General features: G+C 42.5%; 1 protein-coding gene across 2 annotated transcripts in view; it reads right to left on the bottom strand.

Moving 5' to 3' along the window:
- The window catches only part of dpys (dihydropyrimidinase), a 75,844-nt gene extending 64,032 nt beyond the window's left edge, over positions 1-11,812 (bottom strand). For both annotated transcript variants that reach the window (XM_072570607.1, XM_072570608.1), the window contains exons 1-2: positions 11,453-11,812; positions 6,604-6,762 (exon numbers count right to left, since the gene is read on the bottom strand). In XM_072570607.1, coding sequence (XP_072426708.1) covers positions 6,604-6,762; positions 11,453-11,704 — 411 coding nt within the window. In that variant the 5' untranslated portion in view covers positions 11,705-11,812. The remainder of the gene's footprint in view (positions 1-6,603; positions 6,763-11,452) is intronic.
- Positions 11,813-22,216: the final 10,404 nt, after the last annotated feature.

Genomic DNA, 22,216 nt, shown 5'->3' with positions numbered 1-22,216 from the left:
TCCAGGAGGTGAGAGAGAGGCGGGGAAAACTGTCCCATCTCCAGGAAAGTATGCAGAACCTGCTCCTGCTGCAGACGATGGGGGTCGATGTCACGGAGGACCTCAAGGAGGTGAAGGGCCAGCAAGCCTCGCTCTTTGCCTTGGAGGCCTCCAGGATAATCTTCCGGTCCAGGGTCCGCTCGGTGGAGCGGGACGAGACGTGCTCACGTTTCTTCTTCCAGAAGGTGCACAAAGAGAGCTCCATGCTCAGCAGCCTGAAGAAAGAAGATGGCTCGGTAACGTCATCTTAGGCTGACATCATGAGGATCAGCAAATCCTTCTACGCCAGCCTGTATGACTCGAAGCCAACCGACAGCGCGGCCTCCCAGTCGTTCCTGTCCTCTATCACGGAGGTCCTAGATTACGGAACATGAGAGAGGCTGGACCAGCCGCTATCTCTGGATGAGCTGACCAAGGCCCTCGAGTTCTTCGAAAAGAATAAAACTCCCGGAAGCGACGGCTTACCGGTCGAGATTTATTCCGCTCTTTGGGACTTGATCGGCCAGGACCTGCTGGAGGTGTATGTCAGTATGCTTCGGGCAGGTACCATGAGTGAATCCATGAGGAAAGGCATCATCACCCTCATCTACAAGCGGAAGGGGGAGAGGGAGGAAATTAGAAATTGGAGACCGATCTTACTGTTAAATACAGACTACAAAATCTTGTCAAAGGTCATCGCCAACCGGGTCAGGTCTGCTCTGGGATTGGTGATCCACCCGGACCAAACCTGTGCTGTACCGGGCAGGAAGATCTCTGAGAGTCTTGCACTCCTCAGGGATACGATCGCCTACGTGCAGGACAGGGGGGTGGACACCTGCCTCATCAGCCTGGACCAGGAGAAAGCCTTTGACAGGATATCGCATACATATGAGGGATGTCCTCTCCAGAATGGGCTTTGGGGGGGGAATCGGAAATTGGATCAGACTGCTCTACACCAACATTGTCAGTGCAGTCTCAATCAATGGGTGGGAATCAGATAGCTTCCCTGTAAGATCTGGAGTCAGGCAGGGATGCCCCCTCTCACCCGCCTTGTTTGTGCGTTGCATAGAGCCATTTGCCGAATCCATCAGGAAGGATGTCATCCATGTAGGCTCGCATCGCTGTTTTCTGCTCGGATCCGCTGTCCATGCACAGACTCATGTGCATCTGTGACCAGTTTGAATGGGCCTCGGGGGCCAAGGTAAACCGAGGCAAGAGCGAGGCCATGCTCTTCGGGAACTGGGCGGACCAATCCTCTATCCCTTTCACCATCAGGACTGACCACCTGAAGGTGCTGGGTATTTGGTTCGGGGGGGCTGGGGCGTGCGCCAAGACCTGGGCGGAGCGGATCAGGAAGATGAAACAGAAACTAGGCAGATGGGGGCAACGGTCGCTCTCCATCGTGGGAAAAAACCTGGTTATCAGGTGTGAGGTACTCTCAGTATTGCTATATGTGGCACAGGTCTGGCCTATCCCCAGGACCTGTGCCGCCGCAGTCACCCAGGCCATCTTCCAATTCATTTGGAGATCAAAGATGGACCGGGTCCGAAGAGACACAATGTACAAAGACCGGTGCAATGGGGGAAAAAACACGCCCAATGCCACCCTCACCCTGATGGCCACCTTTTTGTGTGGCTGCATCAAGCTGTGCGTGGATCCCCGGTACGCAAACACCAAGTGTCACTACGTACTGAGGTTCTACCTGTCCACGGTGTTGCGAAGGATGGGCCTGGCCTCGCTGCTGCAGAACACTCAGAGTAGTTGGACCGTTCCGTATCACCTGTCCTTCGTGGAGAAATTTATGAGGAAAAACACTTTTGACCACAAGTCCATCAGGAAGTGGTCAGCACGTAGTGTCCTTGAGACCCTTCAGGAAAAGGAGAGGGCGGATCCTGTCAAGCGGTTCCCTGAGCAGACTGTCAAAGCCATTTGGCAGAATGCCTCATCGCCAGAACTTTCCAACAAGCACCAAGACGTGGCTTGGCTGGTGGTGACAAGGGCTCTGCCTGTGAGATCCTTCATGCACGCCCGGACTCTCTGCCGCACCGCATGCTGCCCTCGAAGTGGCTGCGGTGGTGACGAGACTGTCACACACCTCCTTCTGGAATGTGCCTACGCAGAGGAATCTGGAGAGGAATGCAGTGGTGCTTGTCGAGGTTCGTCCCGAGCAGCGCCGTGACGCGGGACTCCATGCTCTACGGCCTGTTCCCCGGGACTCACACCGAGACGAACATTAACTGCGCCTGAAGGATCATCAACTCGGTGAAGGATGCTCTCTGGGCGGTCCGAAATCTGTTGATCTTCCAGCTGAAGGAGTTGACCCCGACTGAGTGTTGCAGACTGGCACATTCCAAGGTCCAAGACTACGTGTTGAGGGACGCGCTGAAGCTTGGTGCAGCTGCCGCCAAGGCGCGGTAGGGAAAGACCACCGTGTAAGATCGGCCTGCCTAAAGAAGAACAGGGGGCCCATGCGGACGTTTTTTGGGCTATGCTGATGCCTCAGCCAAATATATGCATAAGATTGAGAAATGGACAGACCTGTATATGACAATGATAAATTCTGATCTGTGTTTGTAAATGTTGACATATGTATGGCATGACCAAATGTACAGACCATCAAATCATTTTATGAATAAAGTATATTTTTGAAATTAAAAAAAACTCTGCCCAGGACCTTACCATTAAGTGTGTGTAAGTCCTGCCCTGATTTGCTTTTCCAAAGTGCAACATCTCAGATTTATCAAAATTAAACTTCATCTGCCACTCCTTGGCACATTGGCCCTTTTGATTCAAGATCCTACTGTACTCTGAGGTGAACATAGAACATAGAAAAATACAGCACAGGACAGGTCCTTTGGCCCTCGATGTTGCGCCGATCCAAGCCCACTAGCCCATTATCCTCCATATGCCGATCCAATGCCCGTTTAAATGCCCATAAAGAGGGAGAGTCCACCACTGCTTCTGGCAGGGCATTCCATGAACTCACGACTCGCTGAGTAAAGAATCTACCCCTAACATCTGTCCTATACCTACCACCCCTTAATTTAAAGCTATGCCCCCTCGTAATAGCTGACTCCATATGTGGAAAAAGGTTCTCATGGTCAACCCTATCTAAACCCCTAATCATCTTGTACACCTCTATCAAGTCACCCCTAAACCTTCTTTTCTCCAATGAAAACAGCCCCAAGTGCCTCAGCCTTTCCTCATACGATCTTCCTACCATACCAGGCAACATCCTGGTAAACCTCTTCTGCACCCGTTCCAGAGCCTCCACATCCTTCCTATAGTATGGCGACCAAAACTGCATACAATACTCCAGATGGGGCCGCACCAGAGTCTTATACAACTGCAACATGACCTCAGGACTCCAGAACTCAATTCCTCTACCAATAAAAGCCAGTACGCCATATGCCTTCTTCACCACACTATTTACCTGGGTGGCAACTTTCAGAGATCTGTGTACATGGACACCAAGATCCCTCTGCTCATCCAAGTTCTTTTCTGTCCACACCTCCAATTTTGGTGTCATCTGCAAACGTACTAACCATACCTCCTACATTCACATTCAAATCATTTATATAAATGATGAAAGTCCTTCTACCCTTCCTTAAGAATATAAGGCCATAAGAAATAGGAGTGGAAGGTTATTCGGCCAATCAAGTCCACTCTGCCATTCACTCAAAGCTGATGGGCATTTTAATGCCACTTACTCGTACACTCCCCATATCGCTTAATTCCTTGCAAGATTAAGAATTTATAAATTCTGCCTTGAAGACATTTAATGTCCCGGCCTCCACTGCGCTCAGTGGCAGTGAATTCCACAGGCCCATCACTTTCTGGCTGAAGAAATGTCTCCTCATTTCCGTTCTAAATTGACCCCCTCTAATTCTAAGGATGTGCCCACGAGTACAAGTATCCCTGCCTGACGGAAACAATTTCCCAGCTTCCACCCTTTCTAAGCCATGCATTATCTTGTAAGTTTCTGTTAAATCTCACCTCAGCCTTCTGAACTCTAATGAATACAATCCCAAGATCCTCAGCCGTTCATCATATGTTAGGCCTACTATTCCAGGGATCATCCTTGTGAATCTCCACTGGACATGCTCCAGTGCCAGTATGTCCACCCTGAGGTGAGGGGCCCAAAACTGGACACAGTATTCTAAATGGGGCCTAACTAGAGCTTTATAAAGTCTCAGTTGCACATCACTCCTTTTACATTCCAACCCTCTTGAAATAAATGGCATTACATTTGCTTTCTTAACCACGGTCTCAACCTGCAAGTCAACTTTTAGAGAATCCTATACTAGCACTCCCAGATCCCCTTGTACTTTAGCTTTATGAATTTTCTCACTGTTTATAAAATAGTCCATGTTTGTGTTCTTTTTTCCAAAGTGCAAGACCTTGCATTTGCTCACATTGAATTTCATCATTGGTTGTCTATCTATTTCCCGGTACATTTGCGCCCCTGGTCCTGACCACCACAGGGAGGTTTGTACATAACTCCCATTATGGTTTTTCTGCCTTGTGGTTCCTCAACTCCACCCACACAGATTCCACATTATCTGACCCTATATCATTTTATGCATAAATTTAATTTAATTCTTAACTAACAGGGCAACCCCACCACCCTGCCCACCTCCTTGTCTTTTTGATAAGTTGTAAATCTTTGGATGTTTAACTGCCAGTCCAGAACCCCCTGCAACCGTGTCACTGTGATGCCTACCACAGCATAATCATTTACGATGATTTGTGCTGTTAATTCATCTACTTTGTTTCGAATGCTTCGAGCATTCATGTAAAGCACCTTAATGCGAATTTTCTTGTCCTCATGATTGTCATCACCTCTACCTTAGTTATCCTTCCTTTTTGCTTCATTCCTAGTTTGTCTTGAACTTAAACCCTGCACACATGCGAACCTGCTCCTTATCTTTCTACTTGACTCCATACTCCCTGTTGCTATCCCTTTGCCTTCCCCCCGACTCACAAGTTTAAAGTCCTAGTGACCATCGTATTTATCCTTTTCGCCAGAACACTGGATCCAGATCAGTTCAGGTGGAGACCGACCCATGGGTGCAAATCGCCCCAGTTCCAAAACTGATGCCAGTGTCCCATGAAATGGAAACCCTCTGTCCCACACCAATCTCTTAGCCATGTGTTTACTTCTCTAATTTTCTTATCCCCATGCTAATTAGCACGTGGCTCGAACAGTAATCCAGAGAATATCACCCTCGAGGACCTGTTCCTTCAATTTCCTTCCTAGTACTTGATATACCTCAAACAGGTCAACCTTCCTAGCCTTGCCTATGTTGTTTGTGCCAACGTGGACCACAACAACTGGATTCTCCCCCTCCCGCTATCCTTTCAAGCCGTTCGGACATGTCCTGCACCCTGGCACCGGGCAGGCAACACACCAAGCGGGACTCCTGATCTGGCTCGCAAAGGATACTATATATTCCCCTAAATATAGAATCCTCTATAACAACTATTGTCTTTTTGATCCCTCCTCTTGAATGGCCTTCTGCACCATGGTGCCGTGGTCAGCTGGCTCATCCTGTCCACAGCCCTTTTCCTCATCCATACAGGGAGAAATAATGTCATACCTGTTGGACAAGGTCGAGGGCTGAGGCTCCTCCACTGCTGAGCTCAGAATCCCTCTACCTGCCTCACTTACAGTCACATCCTATTGTTCCTGATCATTGACTGAATTTGAATTACTTAATCTGCTGGGTGTTACTACCTCCTGAAACAGAGTCCAGGTAAATCTTGCCCTCCCGGATTTGCCGCAGTGTTTGAAGCTCAGATTCCAGATCATCAATTCTAATACTGAGTTCTTTCAGCAACCAACACTTGCTGCAGATGTGGTCACTGCCATTCACAATAGGATCAGCCAGCTGCCACATCATACAGCTACAGCACATCATCTGTCCAGCCATCTCTACTTACTTAATTAATTTATACAAATTTATGAGTTAAACAATTGTTAATGGTCTTATTCAACTAACTAACCAATTAATAGTAAACTTTTAATCAATCACAAGAAACACAAGAAATATAAATTGAAATGCCTTACCTTTGAAACACTTTTTTTTTGGTTAGAGGAGGAGGGTGAGTAGCCACTGCCAAAATATGCACCTGAAACTCCTGAGGTAAGTTTATATATTTAAAAATTACCTTCCCGTTGTGCCACTGGTCCACGCTGTCGCTCCTCGCACTCCAACTGCCGCTGAAATAATCCTTATCCATATGAAAGCTTTAAAAAAATTAAATTTGCCAACCTTCAAACCTCTTTAGTGTGCTCAACGTTCCTGGAAAGCCGGTGCCAATCATGGTAAAATGACAGATTCTAACTTAAAAACAACTGAAATGCAGATTTAGGATTGTGGTCAGCTCAGGTATGGTGAAAAGCTATTGTCCTGGACATAAATCTCCACATTCCTCATCTCAATGGACACTGGGGCTATAATTGGACATTTTGATTGTACACTTATCAGTAACAATCAATAAAACCAGTCAGATTTCAGGTTTTGTTTGGAGTTTTATTGCTACTAGTGAAACAGATTTGTCAGTCATGACTTTACACTGTACCTTTTCACTCCACCAGGTCACTGCCACGTGAAATGAATAATCACAACAGACTTTAGGATCTGCCCAACTTCGCCATTTGTCATACGCTGCCAACAAAGATTCACCTTTGCTGGGTATCACAAAGTCCAATATCATGGTGGTGCCTCCAGCCACAGCAGCCTGGGAAGGATGAAAGAATAATTATATTTATTGAACAAACTCAATTAAAACTAACCTCCCAGCAAACCAAGTTTAACCACTGCCTGCATATCAGTTGGAGTATCAGAGATTAATTTTAACTGTAACCATGTAACAGGTGAGGTAAGTAAATTTATATTGTATCCTCTCCAAAGGCACATATCCTTACTAAGGTGTGATGCCCAGAATTACACATGGTACTGTAGACGTAGTCTATCGAAGTTATTTTAAAACTAAAGCATAACTTCTACTCCTTTATTCTAAAGCACAAAGTGAATATGACGTAACAAGCTGTTGAGAAAGTGAATGTAAGAAAAATAGAGGACAGATATAAAAAAGTCAGTTTCTGAAGTTATTGAATTCATTATTGAGACCTTGAAGCTTGGATTCCCCAAGTCGAAAATGAAATGCTGCTTCTTTACTTTGCACTGTGACTAGTTAGAATATTGCAACAGGCCCAAAACAGAAATGCCTGAACAATAGCAAGGTGATTTATTGAATTGGCAAGCACCTGGAGGTTGAGGTCATTCCTACGCACAGGTGTTCTGCAGAACAGTCACCCAGTCTGCTTCTAGTCTCGCCAATGTAAAGGAGATCACAATGTGAGCAGCAAACGCAGGAGACTAGATTGAAAGAAGTACAGGAGAAATGCTGCGTTACCTGGAAGATGGGGCCTTGGATGATAAGGCAGGAGGTGAATAAGCCACACAAATTTCAACTTATTCACCTGATGACCACTAACCCTAACATCCCAAACTACTACAGAGAATGTTAAATTTCAGCTGCTTGCAATGACACACAGAATGTTACTTTTGTTGTCTATGCATGGTTTCTCCACATGTTCTTCAACTACAATATCATTATGCTGCTTCTGAAACGTACTGACTGAATCCTAGACATTAGAAAGTTGAGCAGTATTGCCCAAAATAAACTGATCACTAAAGGTAATACAAAGGGCAGCATTAGTGGGTGGCACGGTGGTTAGCACTGCTGCCTCGCAGCGCCAGAAACCTGGGTTCAATTCCCGCCTCAGGCGACTCTGTGTGGAGTTTGCACATTCTCCCCGTGTCTGCACGGGTTCCCTCCAGGCGCTCCGGTTTCCTCCCACAATTCAAAAACGCGCAGGTCAGGTGAATTGGCCACGCTAAATTGCCTGTAGTGTTAGGTGAAGGGGTAAATGTAGGAGAATGGGTCTGGGTGGGTTACGCTTCGGCGGGTCGGTGTGGACTTGTTGGGCCGAAGGGCCTGTTTCCACACTGTAGGGAATCTAATCTAATCTAAAAAGGGTAACTTTGAGCTTGATACGATACAAATTCCTAATGGTTACTGAATTTCAACGGATGTAAGCGGCTGTCTACTTTAATCATTGATGGTTCTAGCTTGCAGTCTGGTTATGTTACTAATAAATTATACTGATCACTGGCTGTAAATTGCTTACATTTTGGGCAGCATTTTAGATTGGAGGAGAGTTCTTTACAAATATAAGAGGACATTGTTTTAAAGGCAGGAAAGCCAGAAAACAAAATTTTCTTAAATGTCCTGCAGACTTTAACTGCAAGGCTCCTTTAAGGCTATGCACTTAAGGAAGATTGTATGTTCAAACTTTCAGATTGCTTTATTTTCTTTAAATTGAGAAGGTCTGCAATGAGTAATTTTTAATGATACTTCATCTATTTTACTCTATACTATAATTATTGTAATGTTTAACTTTTAACTTTGTTCTTTCTTTTTACCTTCTTCTTAAGATTCTGTACCTATTTACCATTATTCCTAAAATGGCACCGTGTGTAGCAACTTTTCACTGTATTTTTGTATTTGTCTTTGTACATGTGGCAATAAAATCAAAATCAAAACTGGTATTCCCATTCACAGTCAGGAAACTCACAGGCTACAAGAGAAGACAAGGTGTCTTGGAGAATGAGAAAGATCATGGACTGTAAGCAATGGGGAGCTAGTTGCCTTTAAGTCTAACTGCAGATAGAATGGGATCATACCAGGTCCCAATTTGCATGGGATTGGAGGATCAAAGAATTCCAGAAAAACAAGAGAATCAAAGATTATAAAAGAAACATACAGCTGAGGCAATCAGATTAGCCATGATCTTGTTGAATGGTGAAGCAGATTCCAGGGGTTAGATGGCCTCTTCTTGCTCATAGTTTGCGCTACCCTGACATCTACTTACTGTTTTATGACTACAGGTGATGGACTTTGTTTGCCACTGGTCTGTTCATGACACATGATCAAAAGATATGAAGAATATGTTCCTTCCACTGTTCCATTTCCATTGCCTCAACTGAATTTCCTGTTATTAAAAACTATAACTTTCCCTCCTGTTAAATCATTCCCAGATGTAAACCAATTTCGTACATAGGCAATTTATTTTCGACAAGTCAACAAGTCATACACAAAAGTGCCTTTGTTTAATGAAACTGGGATATATCCTTCTCTGTCTCATTTATTAACACTTTGGCTTTCACTCAACTCTCTAGAGGGAAAACTAAACCCTTCTGCAGAGTAACTTTGAGTAGTTGTGTACGCATTTAGCATGGTTATGGGCTTGGATGCTTCCTTTTTCTCCAAAGATGTTATCTTTCGATTTGTAAAACGCCTTTCAAATCTCTCATCTACCTACATACTTCTTCCTCACTCATGGCAATGTTTAAGAAACCAGTAGTCTTTTAACTGTACTTAAAAGTTTCAATCTGATCTGTGGCCTTTACTTGCTAAGTTTCCTGTTCCATTCTTTTTAACTCCAATAAATCCCATGGTTTCCTTTAAAACTCCTAGTATTCCACGTTGTTACAATGGAAACGCTTCAGCTTCTGATTTTTCATTTCTACCCTCAGCAAGAGGAGGCTATGGGGCATTCCCAGCTGTCCATTTCTTACATTAGCTACATAACTTCCTTTAACCCTCCCATTTTCTGTTTCTTTCAAATTTATGAGAGTCAAAGAAAATAAGCTTAGATGTACAGAATAGTCCACAATTTCAGTGCCTGTTTAGCAGTTGCAACCTCTAAAATACCTTACGAACTCTCCTAAGCCCACATACACAGGTAGAAAATAAAATATAGATTCTATGGACAAAGGGGATACTAGAAAGATAGTTCAATCGCTCCTATGCACAGAATTGCTGTTCTTTTGTTGATCAGAAAGCTGTTTCTTGGTCTTCCTTCTATGGATGATTTGAAGAAGGCACAGGATGGCTGGTCCACACTTACAGTGAGGTCACAACTTGGAGCATCTGCTAAGGAAATATAATATACAGGTTTTCTAATGGCTTAGAGTGGGTTTTGCTGCAGTTATGCTGGTGGTGATCTGATTGCTTCCAATAGGATTCTTCTGACAGTTCATTTTTTCTTCAAATTAGAGAGCAGTTCCAAAGTAATATTTTGTCTTAATTTCTAACTTTTAAAATACATTGCAAAACTAAAAATATGATGCAACTGTTAAGCATTCAGGCTTATTTTAACATGCAAGTCATATTTCACTCCAGAGGTATTGTCTGCAAATCTGTGCCAATTTCATTGAAGTTTTCAGAAACAATAACTGAAATTCCTGGAAAAGCTCAACAGGTCTGGCAGCATCTGTGGAGAGAAATTAGAGTTCATGTTGTAGAGTTAAAACTTTAATGAAATTGGCACAGATTTCAGAACTGATGGTAGCCAAGAAAATGTTGGTTTTCCAGCATTCCCTGCCAACCACAGTCTGTGAGTTATGGCCAAAGGTAAAGAAGTTTGGATTGCATCAATGGTCGGCTTTGAAAACCAAACCAGGTGACCTTGACATTAGGAAGACAAACAAGTTGCAACACTGAAACAATTAATTTGGCCCAACTTTTCATCTTTAGCTTGCTTGTCTGTTCCATAACTGTGCACGGTGGTTAGCACTGCTACCTCACAGTGCTAGAGACCTAGGATCAATTCTCGGCTGTGTAGAGATTGCACATTCTCCCTGAGGGGGGAATTGAACCCGCGTCTCTGACGCTGTGAAGTAACAGCGTTAACCACTGTGCCACCGTATGCTGCGAAACTGTACGAGTTTATAGACGATGTACTTTGTGATTATGCTAACAGATTGAGCAGACACTTGAACTGTCTCAGCACAACCTCAAACATATTCCTGGAGGATAAAAACTTTTTGCTGATCTTATTCAATTTACTGTTCAAAAGAATATCTTTCAGATTTAAAAAAACTGAAGTTAAAGTTAATATTCTGAGCCTACCCCATTAGACAAGATGAAAGAGGAGAAGTGGTCATGAGAAAAACCTTCCGACAGAGAAGAATTCGTGGGCTTCTCCAAACTACCTTCATACGATTTCTGAGGAAGGATCACTCGATGCGGAAACTTTAATTCTGATTTCTCTCCACAAATGCTGCCAGACGTGCTGAGCCTGGCACTGGCTCGTTTAATAGCTATACCTAGAGCCAAACTCCTGCTCTTTTCCCACCACAGACTCTTGCACCCATAACCACTCACACCCTTACTTAAAAATACTCTATCAATCCATTTTCTCATCGAAATTCCTGACCCCGAAACCATTCTAGAAAACCCCCTCCTCACGGTCTCGGATGTATTCACATCCTTCCGATTTTTTTCAGCTACAATGATGGGTATATCATTTTTTGGGGGGGCGGGGTAGGGTTGGGGGAGCGAAGAAGTTGGTTTATACCTTGGTTCCATGATAAAAATCGTCGACAGCTTGGTACCCCATGAAGGGGAACTGCATGTGTGTGTGGCTGTCGATGCCCCCGGGCAGCACCAGTTTACCAGTGGCATCAATTACTCGACAGCCCTTGGGGTGGGTCAGGTGACAGCCCACCGCCTGGATCAGCCCGCACTCAATATAGACATCGGCCAGCACCGAGCTGTTCTCGTTCACCACCGTACCGCCGCGGATCAGGATACCACCACAGCCGCTCATGTCTGCTTGGTTGGTTAGTTAGTCAATTGGTCAATCAACTCGCTGCCAGTGCCACTTCTGCACGCAAGACCGCTCCTTTTTAAATCGCTCAAAACGCGCGTGCACCAACCGTCCGCACGGTGAGTGACATGGAACTGAACTGTGGGCCCGCCCCTACTGCTATCAAAACAAATGAGATTACTGTAGACAAGATTCCCTACAATGTGGAGACAGGCTCTTCGGCACAGCAACTCCACACTGACCCTCCTAAGAGTAACCTACCCAGACCCATTCCCCTCTAACTAATGCATCTAACACGATGGGCAATTTAGCATGGCTAATTCACCTGCCCTGCACATCTTTGGACTATTAATTCTATTTCTATTTCTCTCCAGTAGTCTGGTTAAAAGGGCGCTGTTGTTGTCCTCTGTGTTCTTCGAAGTAAGCGTGTGCACAGCTGATGACCTCCACCTGCCAGGGTATATGTGGGCTCCCTTGAAGTGAGGAACAAGTAGCCTCCTTGTGTACCACAGTGATTTGGCTGCTACAAAACATAAGAGGACCTCGGCAGGTCTGTCAGCATCTGTGGAGAGAAAGCAGAATCAATGTTTTGGGAGAAACGATTGCACCTAGGGAAGTCCACACAATCAGTTGCCTGAAGTGGGAATTGAACCCAAGTCACTGGTACTGTGAGGCAGCAGTGCTAACCACTGTGCCACCATACCACCCACTTCTTCAAAGAATTCTAGCAGATTTGTCAAACATGACCTCCCCTTGATGAAACCATGCTGACTTTGCCCTATTTTACCATACAAAAGATTCCCACAACTGAGGTTAGGCGAATTGGTATGTAATGTTCTGTCTTTTGCCTTACTCCCTTTCAAACAGGGGTGTCACGTTAGTGATTTTCCAGTCCTCTGGGAACCTCCCTGATTCTGAAGATTCCTGAAAGATCAACACTAACGCCTCTGCTATCTCTTCAGTTATCTCCCTTAGAACACTGGAGTGTAGTCCATCTGTATCCACCTTCAGGCTGTTCAGATTTTCTTAAGTTACTCCCGGAGTCATTACAAATTTGAAAGCTTTTTAAAAATATGCAGATATCTTCAATTTACCTATCTTTTAGATGGAAATTGATAAAAGCACAAACCAAGTTCTCTGTTTAACAAGAATGATAATTTGCTACAGATAAATGATTATACAACTCTAACAGTTAAATTCTAATCCTCTAATAAAAACTCTAGCTCTACCCACAGGCATACGTGCAGATACAAAAACCATGGATATTATGCTTAGAGGGAAAGACTGGTTGCACAGTTCAATTAGTCCCTGTCTACAGAGTTTATTGTGATGATCTTAGCTCGTTATGATGTGCTGCTCAATGATTCTCCATCTCTAGATACTTTCATTTACTTGCAGAAGGATCTTGGGCAGCCAGTTTACATCAAGGAAGTCTCTGGCATACTAGTTAAGAGCCTCTGCTTACAACAACTGATGAGAGAAAAAAACCACTTTTTTGGATTTGCCATGGTTTTTATTCCAGAGGAAACAGACAGTTCCTGCCCTCTGGATATCTAATGGCTCATCCCAAAGATTCAAACCCCAAGCTATTCAACAACCTGTGACCCAATCACATAGTTTTTGACAGGAAGAAGGCCTTTCTGTTGGAAATTGGGTCCTTCAGAAACTAAGCTTTCTCAGTATTCATTATGTAGCATGAGATTTAATTTAACAACTATTATTATAGTACTTAATTTCCAAAGTTCCAATATAGGAAAACAAAAGGAAAAAATAGAAAAAATCATGGAGGTCACAATTCGTTTTGAATTAGCATTAACAATTTATCTGGCCCAAATCCACCTTATTATCAATGTGTGTTTAAAAGTAGGAAGTACTTGTTCTTAGAAAGAATGGTAAATTAATACTCAGGTGAAGGCAGATCGTACTCTGTGACAGTCTGAGAATATAAAACTCTTACAGACAGTTTAGTTTAAATTATTACTTTTATTTACCAATGGCATCAATGAGCTACAATTTTAAAACTATTAGCAGAGTAGTGACGCCAGCTCTTACCCCTAAGACCTCTCTCAGGCTATTCCCCTTATTGCTGCAAACAGGCTGTCTTTAGAAATTGATACTAAAATTATAAAAGCACCACACGTCCTTAATCAGATAAGCAGCAATAAAATGGCAAAAGTTTGCAGAGGAAGAGAAACTCATTGACAGGTCTGATTATGCTTGACTAATTAAGCTACATGCACATCAAAGTGGGAACTCTGATCAAGCCAGGCCAAATGGCCAACTGCTTTGGCTAGATAACTTTCCCTGTTAACAGTACATCATAACGAGGGACTAGTCTAAACTATGTGGAAAAGGTTATGAGGTAACCTTGCTCAGCTAACATACCCAGTATCATTTCCGGCAAAATGGCTTTTTCTTTTAGAATCATCTTAGATTCCCAAAATGCAAATTAAATTCATAACATTCCCAGATCTCGAGCTCCAGGGAACGACACACAATCATTCAATCCATGACAAGCAAGCGTACACTCAAATCTGATCACAAAGAGTTAAGATTTCCAGCAACTTCTGTCCTCTCTCTCTCTATCAGTGAACCTTGAACCCTTCGGTCAGTGAATGTAATTTCCAGAAGAATGTTTTTTTTCTCTCTCTCTCTTACACAGATGAACATCTTTCAACTTTTTTACTATGTCAGTTTCAGCCTTTGTCTCATAGAGCCAGGAACCCAGATTTGATTCCACCCTGGGATGCCTGTCTGTGTGCAGTTTGCACATTCTCCTTATGTCTGCATGGGTTTCCTCTGGGTGTTCTAGTTTCCTCCAACAGTCCAAAGATGAGCAGGTTTGGTAGCTTGGTCATGCTAAATTGTCCATAGTTTCCAGGGATGTGAAAGCAATGTGGATTAGCCATGGGAAATGCAGAGTTACATGGATAGGGGAGGGGTCTTGGGATGGGTGGGATGCTCTTTGGAGGTTCAGAGTACATACTGCTTCAACACTGTAGGAATTTTATGAATAACATTACAAGTCATTCCAAACAATGTATCTCATCATCACCCTTCTATTTGTGTATTTGGGGTGCAGGTTTCACTGGCAAGCCCATTATTCCTTGTTCATCCCTAAATTTCCTTGAATGGAATACTTTGTTAGCCCATTTCAGAGAGCAGTCACATATAGGCTGGACCAGGAAGGACAGCAGATTCCCTCCCTAACAGGTAATAATGAATCACTAATGTTTGCAACAGTTGTTATCATTACTTAGGCTTTTTTTTAGATCAAGAGTTTTTCAATTTACATTTTACTAGTGGCTGTGGTGGATAGAATTTGAACCAATACCCCAGAGCAACAACCTGGCGTTCTGGATTTCTAGTCTGGTGATTTTACCATGACATATTTTAGCCCATCCATATCGACATATGAACAAGGAACAAGAGTAGGCCACTTGACATTTTGACCTGAACTCCACATTCCTGCATATACAGTATACCCAATAATCTTTCATCTGCCCTGTGATCAAGAATCTGTCTACTACTTCTTTAAAAATATTTAAACAATTCTGCATCCACTGCCTTTTGAGGAATGGGATTCCAAAACTCGCAACCTTCTAAGAGATAAAATATTTCCTCATCTCTGTTTTAAATGGTCGCTCCCTTATTTCTAAACTATAATCTCTAGATCTCAATTCTCCCACAAGAGGAAACATCCTCCTAATCAAGACCCCTGAGGATCTTAAATTTTCAATTAAGTCACCTCTGACTCTTGTATACTCCAGAGGATACAGGAGCAGGCTGTCATATCCAAGCAGCACTTCAACAGTATCTCACTTCTCAAGTGCATCATTAAAACAATCTTCTATAGGGTGTAGGTTTGTTCCCTGAGCTGTAGGTTTGATATCCAGATGTTTCATTACCTGGCTAGGTAACATCATCAGTGGTGACCTCCAAGTGAAGCAAAGCTGTTGTCTCCTGCTTTATATTTATATGTTTGTCCTGCATGGGGTTCCTGGGGTTTGTGGTGATGTCATTTCCTGTTCGTTTTCTGAGGGGTTGATAGAAGAATGGAGAAAGTGAAATCATATGGTGTGCAGAGTGTTCTAGCTGGGTGAATAAAGAACTGGTTGAGCAACAGGAGACAGAGAGTAGAAGTTGAAGGGAGTTTCTCGAAATGAGAAAGGTGACCAGTGGTGTTCCACAGGGATCACTGCTGGGACCACTGTTGTTTGTGATATACATACATGATCTGGAAGAGGGCATCATTGGTCTGATCAGCAAGTTTGCAGATGACATGAAGATTGTTGGAGTAGCAGAAAGCATAGGCGACTGTCAAAGAATACAGGAGAATATAGATAGACTGGAGAGTTGGGCAGAGAAGTGGCAGATGGATTTCAATCCAGGAAAATGTGAGGTGTTACATTTTGGGAAGTCAAATTCTATAGCCAACTATACTGTAAATGGAAGAGCCTTGGGAAAGGTTGATGAGCAGAGAGATCTGGGAGCTGAGGTCCATTGTACCGTGAAGGTGGCTGTACAGGTGGATAGAGTGGTAAAGAAGGCATATGATATGCTTGCATTCATCAGACGGTATAAGAGCTGGCAGGTCACATTAAAATTGTACAAGATTTTGGTTTGGCTGCATTTAGAATACTGTGTACAGTTCTGGTCGCTACATTACCAAAAGGATGCGGACGCTTTGGAGAGGGTCCAGATAAGGTTAACGAGGATGTTGCCTGGCTTGGAAGATGCTAGCTCTGGAGAGAGGTTGAGTAAGGAAAAAAAGAGATTGAGGGGGACCTGATTGAGGTCTATAAAATCATGAAGGGTATAGACAGGGTGGATAGAGATAAGGTTTTTCCCAGGGTGAGGGATTCAATAATGAGAAGTCACGCGTTCAAGGTGAGAGATGAAAAGTTTAAGGGGGATACACGCGAAAAGTATTTTACACGGAGAGTGGTAAGTGCTTGGAATGCGTTGCCAGCAGAGTTGGAGAGGCCGGCATGGTAGATTCATTAAGGTGCCTCTGGACAGATGCATGAGTAGGGGGGTGGAGCAGAGGGATACAGATGCTTAGGAATTGAGTTATAGGTTTAGACAGTGTATTTGGATCGGCTCAGGCTTGGAGGGCCGAAGGGACTATAAATGTTCTTGTTCTTTGTTCTCTTGTTCTTTGTGCATGCATCAAGAAAATGGCATACAGCTCAAATCCTATTGCAAGAACAAATTTTTATACTGCTTTTACAGACAAGTTTCCAACCACAAGTTTCTTTTTTACTCCTATCTCCATCCAATTGTATTCACACACATCAAATTCCAATTTAGTATTTAGAACTATACCATCCAAACACATCATTACATTTTCACATCTCAGATGATAAATATGTACTTTGTCATTACCTTTTTTCAGTCCCTCCTATTGCCTGACTATCTATTTTAAGTTCCAAACTCCATCCAGCACAAAGTTTTCAAATATTTCACATAAGTTAAGAAACATCATGCTAGGAGCTGGCCCTATCCACAAAACTCACCAAACCACCAGAACAAGTTAACCATCGTTTATGCTTTGGCGAGTTGTCCTATTTACAGACCATCAAAGGGCTCTTAAGAATAAAGTCCTTTTGGTAAGTCCTTCTGTAAGTTTCAATGAGTGTGAAGGTAATTGAAACTTACAGAATACTGAACAGCCTGAGTTGATGTTGGGAAGATGTTTCCATTGGTAGAAGAAACTAGGACCCGAGGGTATGGCCTTAGAGTAAAGGGAAGACCTTTAAGAATGGAGATAAGAAGCTTCTTCAGCCAGAGAGTGGTGCATCTATGGAATTCACTGCCACAGAAGGCTATGGAGGCCAGGTCATTGAATGTATTAAAGACTGAGATAGATAGGTTCTTGATTGTCAAGGGGATCAAGGGTTAAGAGGAGAAAACTGGAGAATGGGGATGAGAAAGTTATCGGACATGATTGAATGGTAGAGCAGACTCTTTGGGCTGAATAGCCTAATTTCTGCTCCTATATTTTATGGTCTTATGGCATCCAGTGGACCCTTTTTTAAAAGCTTTTGGATTTTTTTTTTAAAAACGAAACTGACACCAATATAACTAGCAAATATTTTGATAAAATTTTTCAATATAAAGTCATACAGCACAGAAAAAGACCGTTTAGCCCAACTTATCCATGCCAAACAAGTTTCCCATACTAAACTAGTCCCACTTGCCTGTGTTTGGCTCATTTCCCTCCAAACCTTACTTTCAGTCATTTGAAAAAAAGTTTGCTGATTTGGTGGCTCAGTGGCTAGCACAATTGCCTCACAACAACAGGGTCCTGGGTTTGACTCCAGCCTTGGATGATTGTGCAAATTCCACACATTCTCCTCAGGTCTGTGTGAGTTTCCTCCAGATGCTCTGATTTCCATCCACAGTCCAAAGATGTGCAGATTAGGTGGATTGGTTATGCTAAATTTCCCTGTAATATGCAGACTGGTTGGATTAGCCATGGGAAATGCAGGGTTAGGATAGGAAAGTGGGTCTGAGTGGGATGCTCTTTGGGGGTTAGTGTGGGCCCTACAGGCTGAATGGCCTGCTTCCATACAGTCAGGATTCAATGATTACTTAATAGTGGGCTAGACGTTCTCATGTTTATATTGTGGTAGATACATTTTCAGTTGCACTAATCAAATCATGACAAGTTACTATTTTTAAATACAAGAAATATTTTTAATATAAAAAAGGTTCTAAAACACCACCTAATTGCCCTGGTTCATGACAGATTTTATGTTTTACGCAAATTACTGAGGTGGAAACTCAGAAAATATATATTTCTCAAAACAAGTGCAGTTTGCATGTGGATCACCAATTGTGGCCAAAGCAACAACTCAACCCACAAAATGTTGGCTTTATGTTCTTTCTAATATAAATATATATCTTATGCTGTTCTACGACAAGAGCCAGATTGCTTAGATTTAGAATTTATCCATCAATTATAACAGTACCTAAACAGTCCAAAAGTTTAAACTGATCAATTTCAAAGAGGGCAAACAAACAATAAACATAATCTCAAAAGAATCTAACTGTCCAGTCCTGAATGTTAAGAAAATTACAAATGAGGTTACCGTTAGTGCTCCAAATCCACTACGCAATGCTACCTGGAGATTGCAAAGTACTAAACCCCTAAGTGAATGATAATTCATTTCCTATTGATTTGTATGGTATGAATAAAACAGTAATCATATTAACAGGACCAGGATATCTTAGAAGCACTGATCCAGGAACAAGGCATTTAGGTTTTATAATGCAATGTTGAATAGATAACTGAACACACCCCAAAGTTCTGTTTTAATTAAGTACATTTTCAAGCCAACTTGATTTCAACAAATCATCCCAAAAGAATTACACTTTGGCAAATTCCAAATCCAATCTAACATTCTTTACTTTATTATTTAACAGGATGCAGACATCTCTGGCTAGGCCAGCATTCTTTATTGTCTGTCCTAGTAGCCCTTGAGAAGGTGGTGGTGAGCTGCCTTTTTCAACTGCTCTGTCCTTGAGATGTAGGTAGAATTACACTACTACAGTAGAAGGGAGCGACAGGATTTGTGACTCTTAGACAAGTTACTACAGACACCTTGACAAGTTACTACAGTGCATTTTATAGATGGTACACATGGCTGCTACTGGGAATTGAGTTTTTTTGAGTCAGTTTAAAGATGGTGAAATTAAGTATCAATCAAGTGGACTACATTGCCCTGGATAGTGTTAACCTTCTTGACTGTTGTAGGAGCTGCATTCATTCAGGCATTTCTGACATGTGCCTTGACATGTGGAGAGGCATTAGGAAATCCGAGTCTAAATTAGTTGCCACAAAATTCACAGCTTAAATATTTAGATTCTTTTTTGGTGGCAATAGCCATTGCTTGGCACTTGCGTGACCCAAATGTTACTTGCCACATAACAGCCCATGCCTGAGTATTATCTGGATCTTAATGCTCTTCAAGCAAAGTGGTTCCATATGTTATGATGCTATCATTTTAACACGGTTATTTTGCCCTTGGGTCTTTTAAAGAGAGGTTGTAAAGGCAGAGGTGCTGAAATGTCTCGGAGGAGCCGAGTCTAACAATGGCAGGAGCATGTCCAGTTCTCCCAGTTCAGGATTTTTCTATTTTGGTTTATTTATAGCAGAAAATATATTGGTAGCAGGCATAGAACTGCTGCAGATGATCCCTGGCTGACTTTTCTCTCTGAAATCTTTCCTGCCTGTAAGAACCTGTGTTTGAATTTACCTATTGCCAAGGTGTGTGTTTATGAGAGGTTACAGCTCCTTAATTAAGTTGCAGTTTCGAGTCAGTTGAGTTTTCAAATAGTTGTTATTCTAAATTGTTTTCTTTTGTTTGAGGTTCAACTATAGTGATTAAATGTGCTTTGCTTAAAGCTTGACCAGTTGCATTACATCTGGACTATCCACTTCACATCTGCCTTTAAAATAAGAAAAGTTAGGGTCTAGGCTATCTTCTTAAATATTTTGAGCGGGTCTGATCTATAACACATACTTGTAGAAAACAGTGAAAGTAGGACTGGCAGCATCTATGGAGGGAGAAACAGAGTTAATGTGGAGTCCTGTATTCCTTTGCAGTCAGGATCCAAATGTTAACTTTTTCTCTACAGGTGCAGCCAGATCTCTTAGGTTTTTCCAGCATTCTCTGTGTTTTAACATTTTCAACATCTGCAGTATTTTGCATTTTTAGAAGTGGAATGTTCTGCTACAGCTGTACGAAGTGTTAGTAGGATCATATCTTGAATATGAGAAAATTATCTCATTTAGAAAAAGATATAAATGAAGTTGTAGTTTAGAGAAGGTTCATTTGATGTGTCAAATAGACTGATTTTAAAAAATGAAAAAAAAGAAACACTTTGTGAATAAATCTACTTAAAGACTTGCTTTTGTTTTGCCTTCACCAACTGACTATCGGGAATATAACATCCTGTTATAACACCCTTGTGATGAAGGGATGGTCATTGGTGAAGTGAGAAGATGCAGATGGTTGGCCCTAGGACACCAACTTGAGAAATTTTCGTAATATTATCCAGGGATGAGATGACTAGCCTCCAGCAGCCACAATTCCCTAGCACGAGGTAGGACTTCAAAAGCACAGAAACTGCCTCCACCCACCAATTCCTATTGACTCCAGTTTTGCTAGAGCCACTTAATATCATTGAATGTCAAATATTGCCTTGCTTTCAAGGGCAGTCATTTTCATCTCATTTTTTGGAATTGAATTGTTGTGTATATTGGGACCAAGTCTAAAAGGTTCAGCCCATAGCTTTTGCAGTTATTAGTATGTATAGTTAGTATCTTGATATCAAGTGGAATGAATTATATGGCTTTTTCTTTAATGTGCAAGGCTCTGAAGTCATTAAGGGTAGGTATATCTATGTGGCAACCCTCTCCAGTGATATAGTTTACCAGCATTCACAAGTGGATATGGCAGGACAGCGGATCTATCATTCATGGAATCACTTAACTCTACCACTTGCTGTTTCAACCATTTAGCACACAAATAGCTCCATTCAGTAACTTCATCAGGTTGATACCTTATCTTAGGTATGCCTGGTGCTGCTCCAGGCACACTCCCCTGCACTCTTCATTTAGCAACAGTTGATCGCCTGGTGGAAGAGAGAAACCATGAGATTACAGATTGTGATTAAGTACAATTTTGCTCCTTATGGTCCATATTAATTCTTGGAAGCCCAATTTTGAATCATCAGATCTGTTCGAAATCTATCCCATTTAGCTATGCGGTAATGCTACACAACTTGATGTGAAGACAAACTTCACCTTTCCACAACAGCTGGCAAGAGTAACCACTGCACAATGCCATGGACTGATGCATGTGGCAGGCTAGTTGGTGAGGATGACAAAGTTTTTTTTCCCCCCTTGTTGGTTCCGTCATCACTGCAACAGACCCAATCTAGCAGCTATGACCTTTTGGACCTGACCAGTAGTGGTGCTACGGATTACTCTCGTTGTTGGATATTGAAGACCTCAACCACAGAGTATATTCTGTGCCCTTGCTATGCTCAGTGTTTCCTCCAAAAAACTAGAGGATCACAGATTTACGAGGTGAAGGGGAGTTTTGGAGGAGAATCAATAGAAAGCAATCAGAAAGTTCCCTGACTTGCATTCGACTTGATGCGTTTGAGACTTCTTACACTCTGGAGTCATTGGGAACATCCAGGGCAGCACCCTCCTGACTGTATAACAGTATGCCACCATCTCTGCTGGCTCTGTACTGCTGATAGGACAGGATGGTGGTATCATACACACAATTATACTTCTAGACAATATAAAGCTGTTGTTCAACTAGTCTGTGGGACACCTCTCTCAATTATGATAAGCCCATTTTGTGAGCAAAGAATGTTTTTCAGGCCATTGTCTGTAACATTTTGGTTGATGCCAGGAAGTCTATGTAGTTATGACATTTTCTTCTTTAAGAACATTAGTGAACTAGATGGGATTTTGCTACAATCTAC

Source organism: Chiloscyllium punctatum, chromosome 5 (assembly GCF_047496795.1).
Source record: "Chiloscyllium punctatum isolate Juve2018m chromosome 5, sChiPun1.3, whole genome shotgun sequence".
NCBI lineage: Eukaryota > Metazoa > Chordata > Chondrichthyes > Orectolobiformes > Hemiscylliidae > Chiloscyllium > Chiloscyllium punctatum.
Note: the sequence above shows the minus strand (reverse complement) of the source record. Positions and strands in the feature narration are given on the sequence as shown.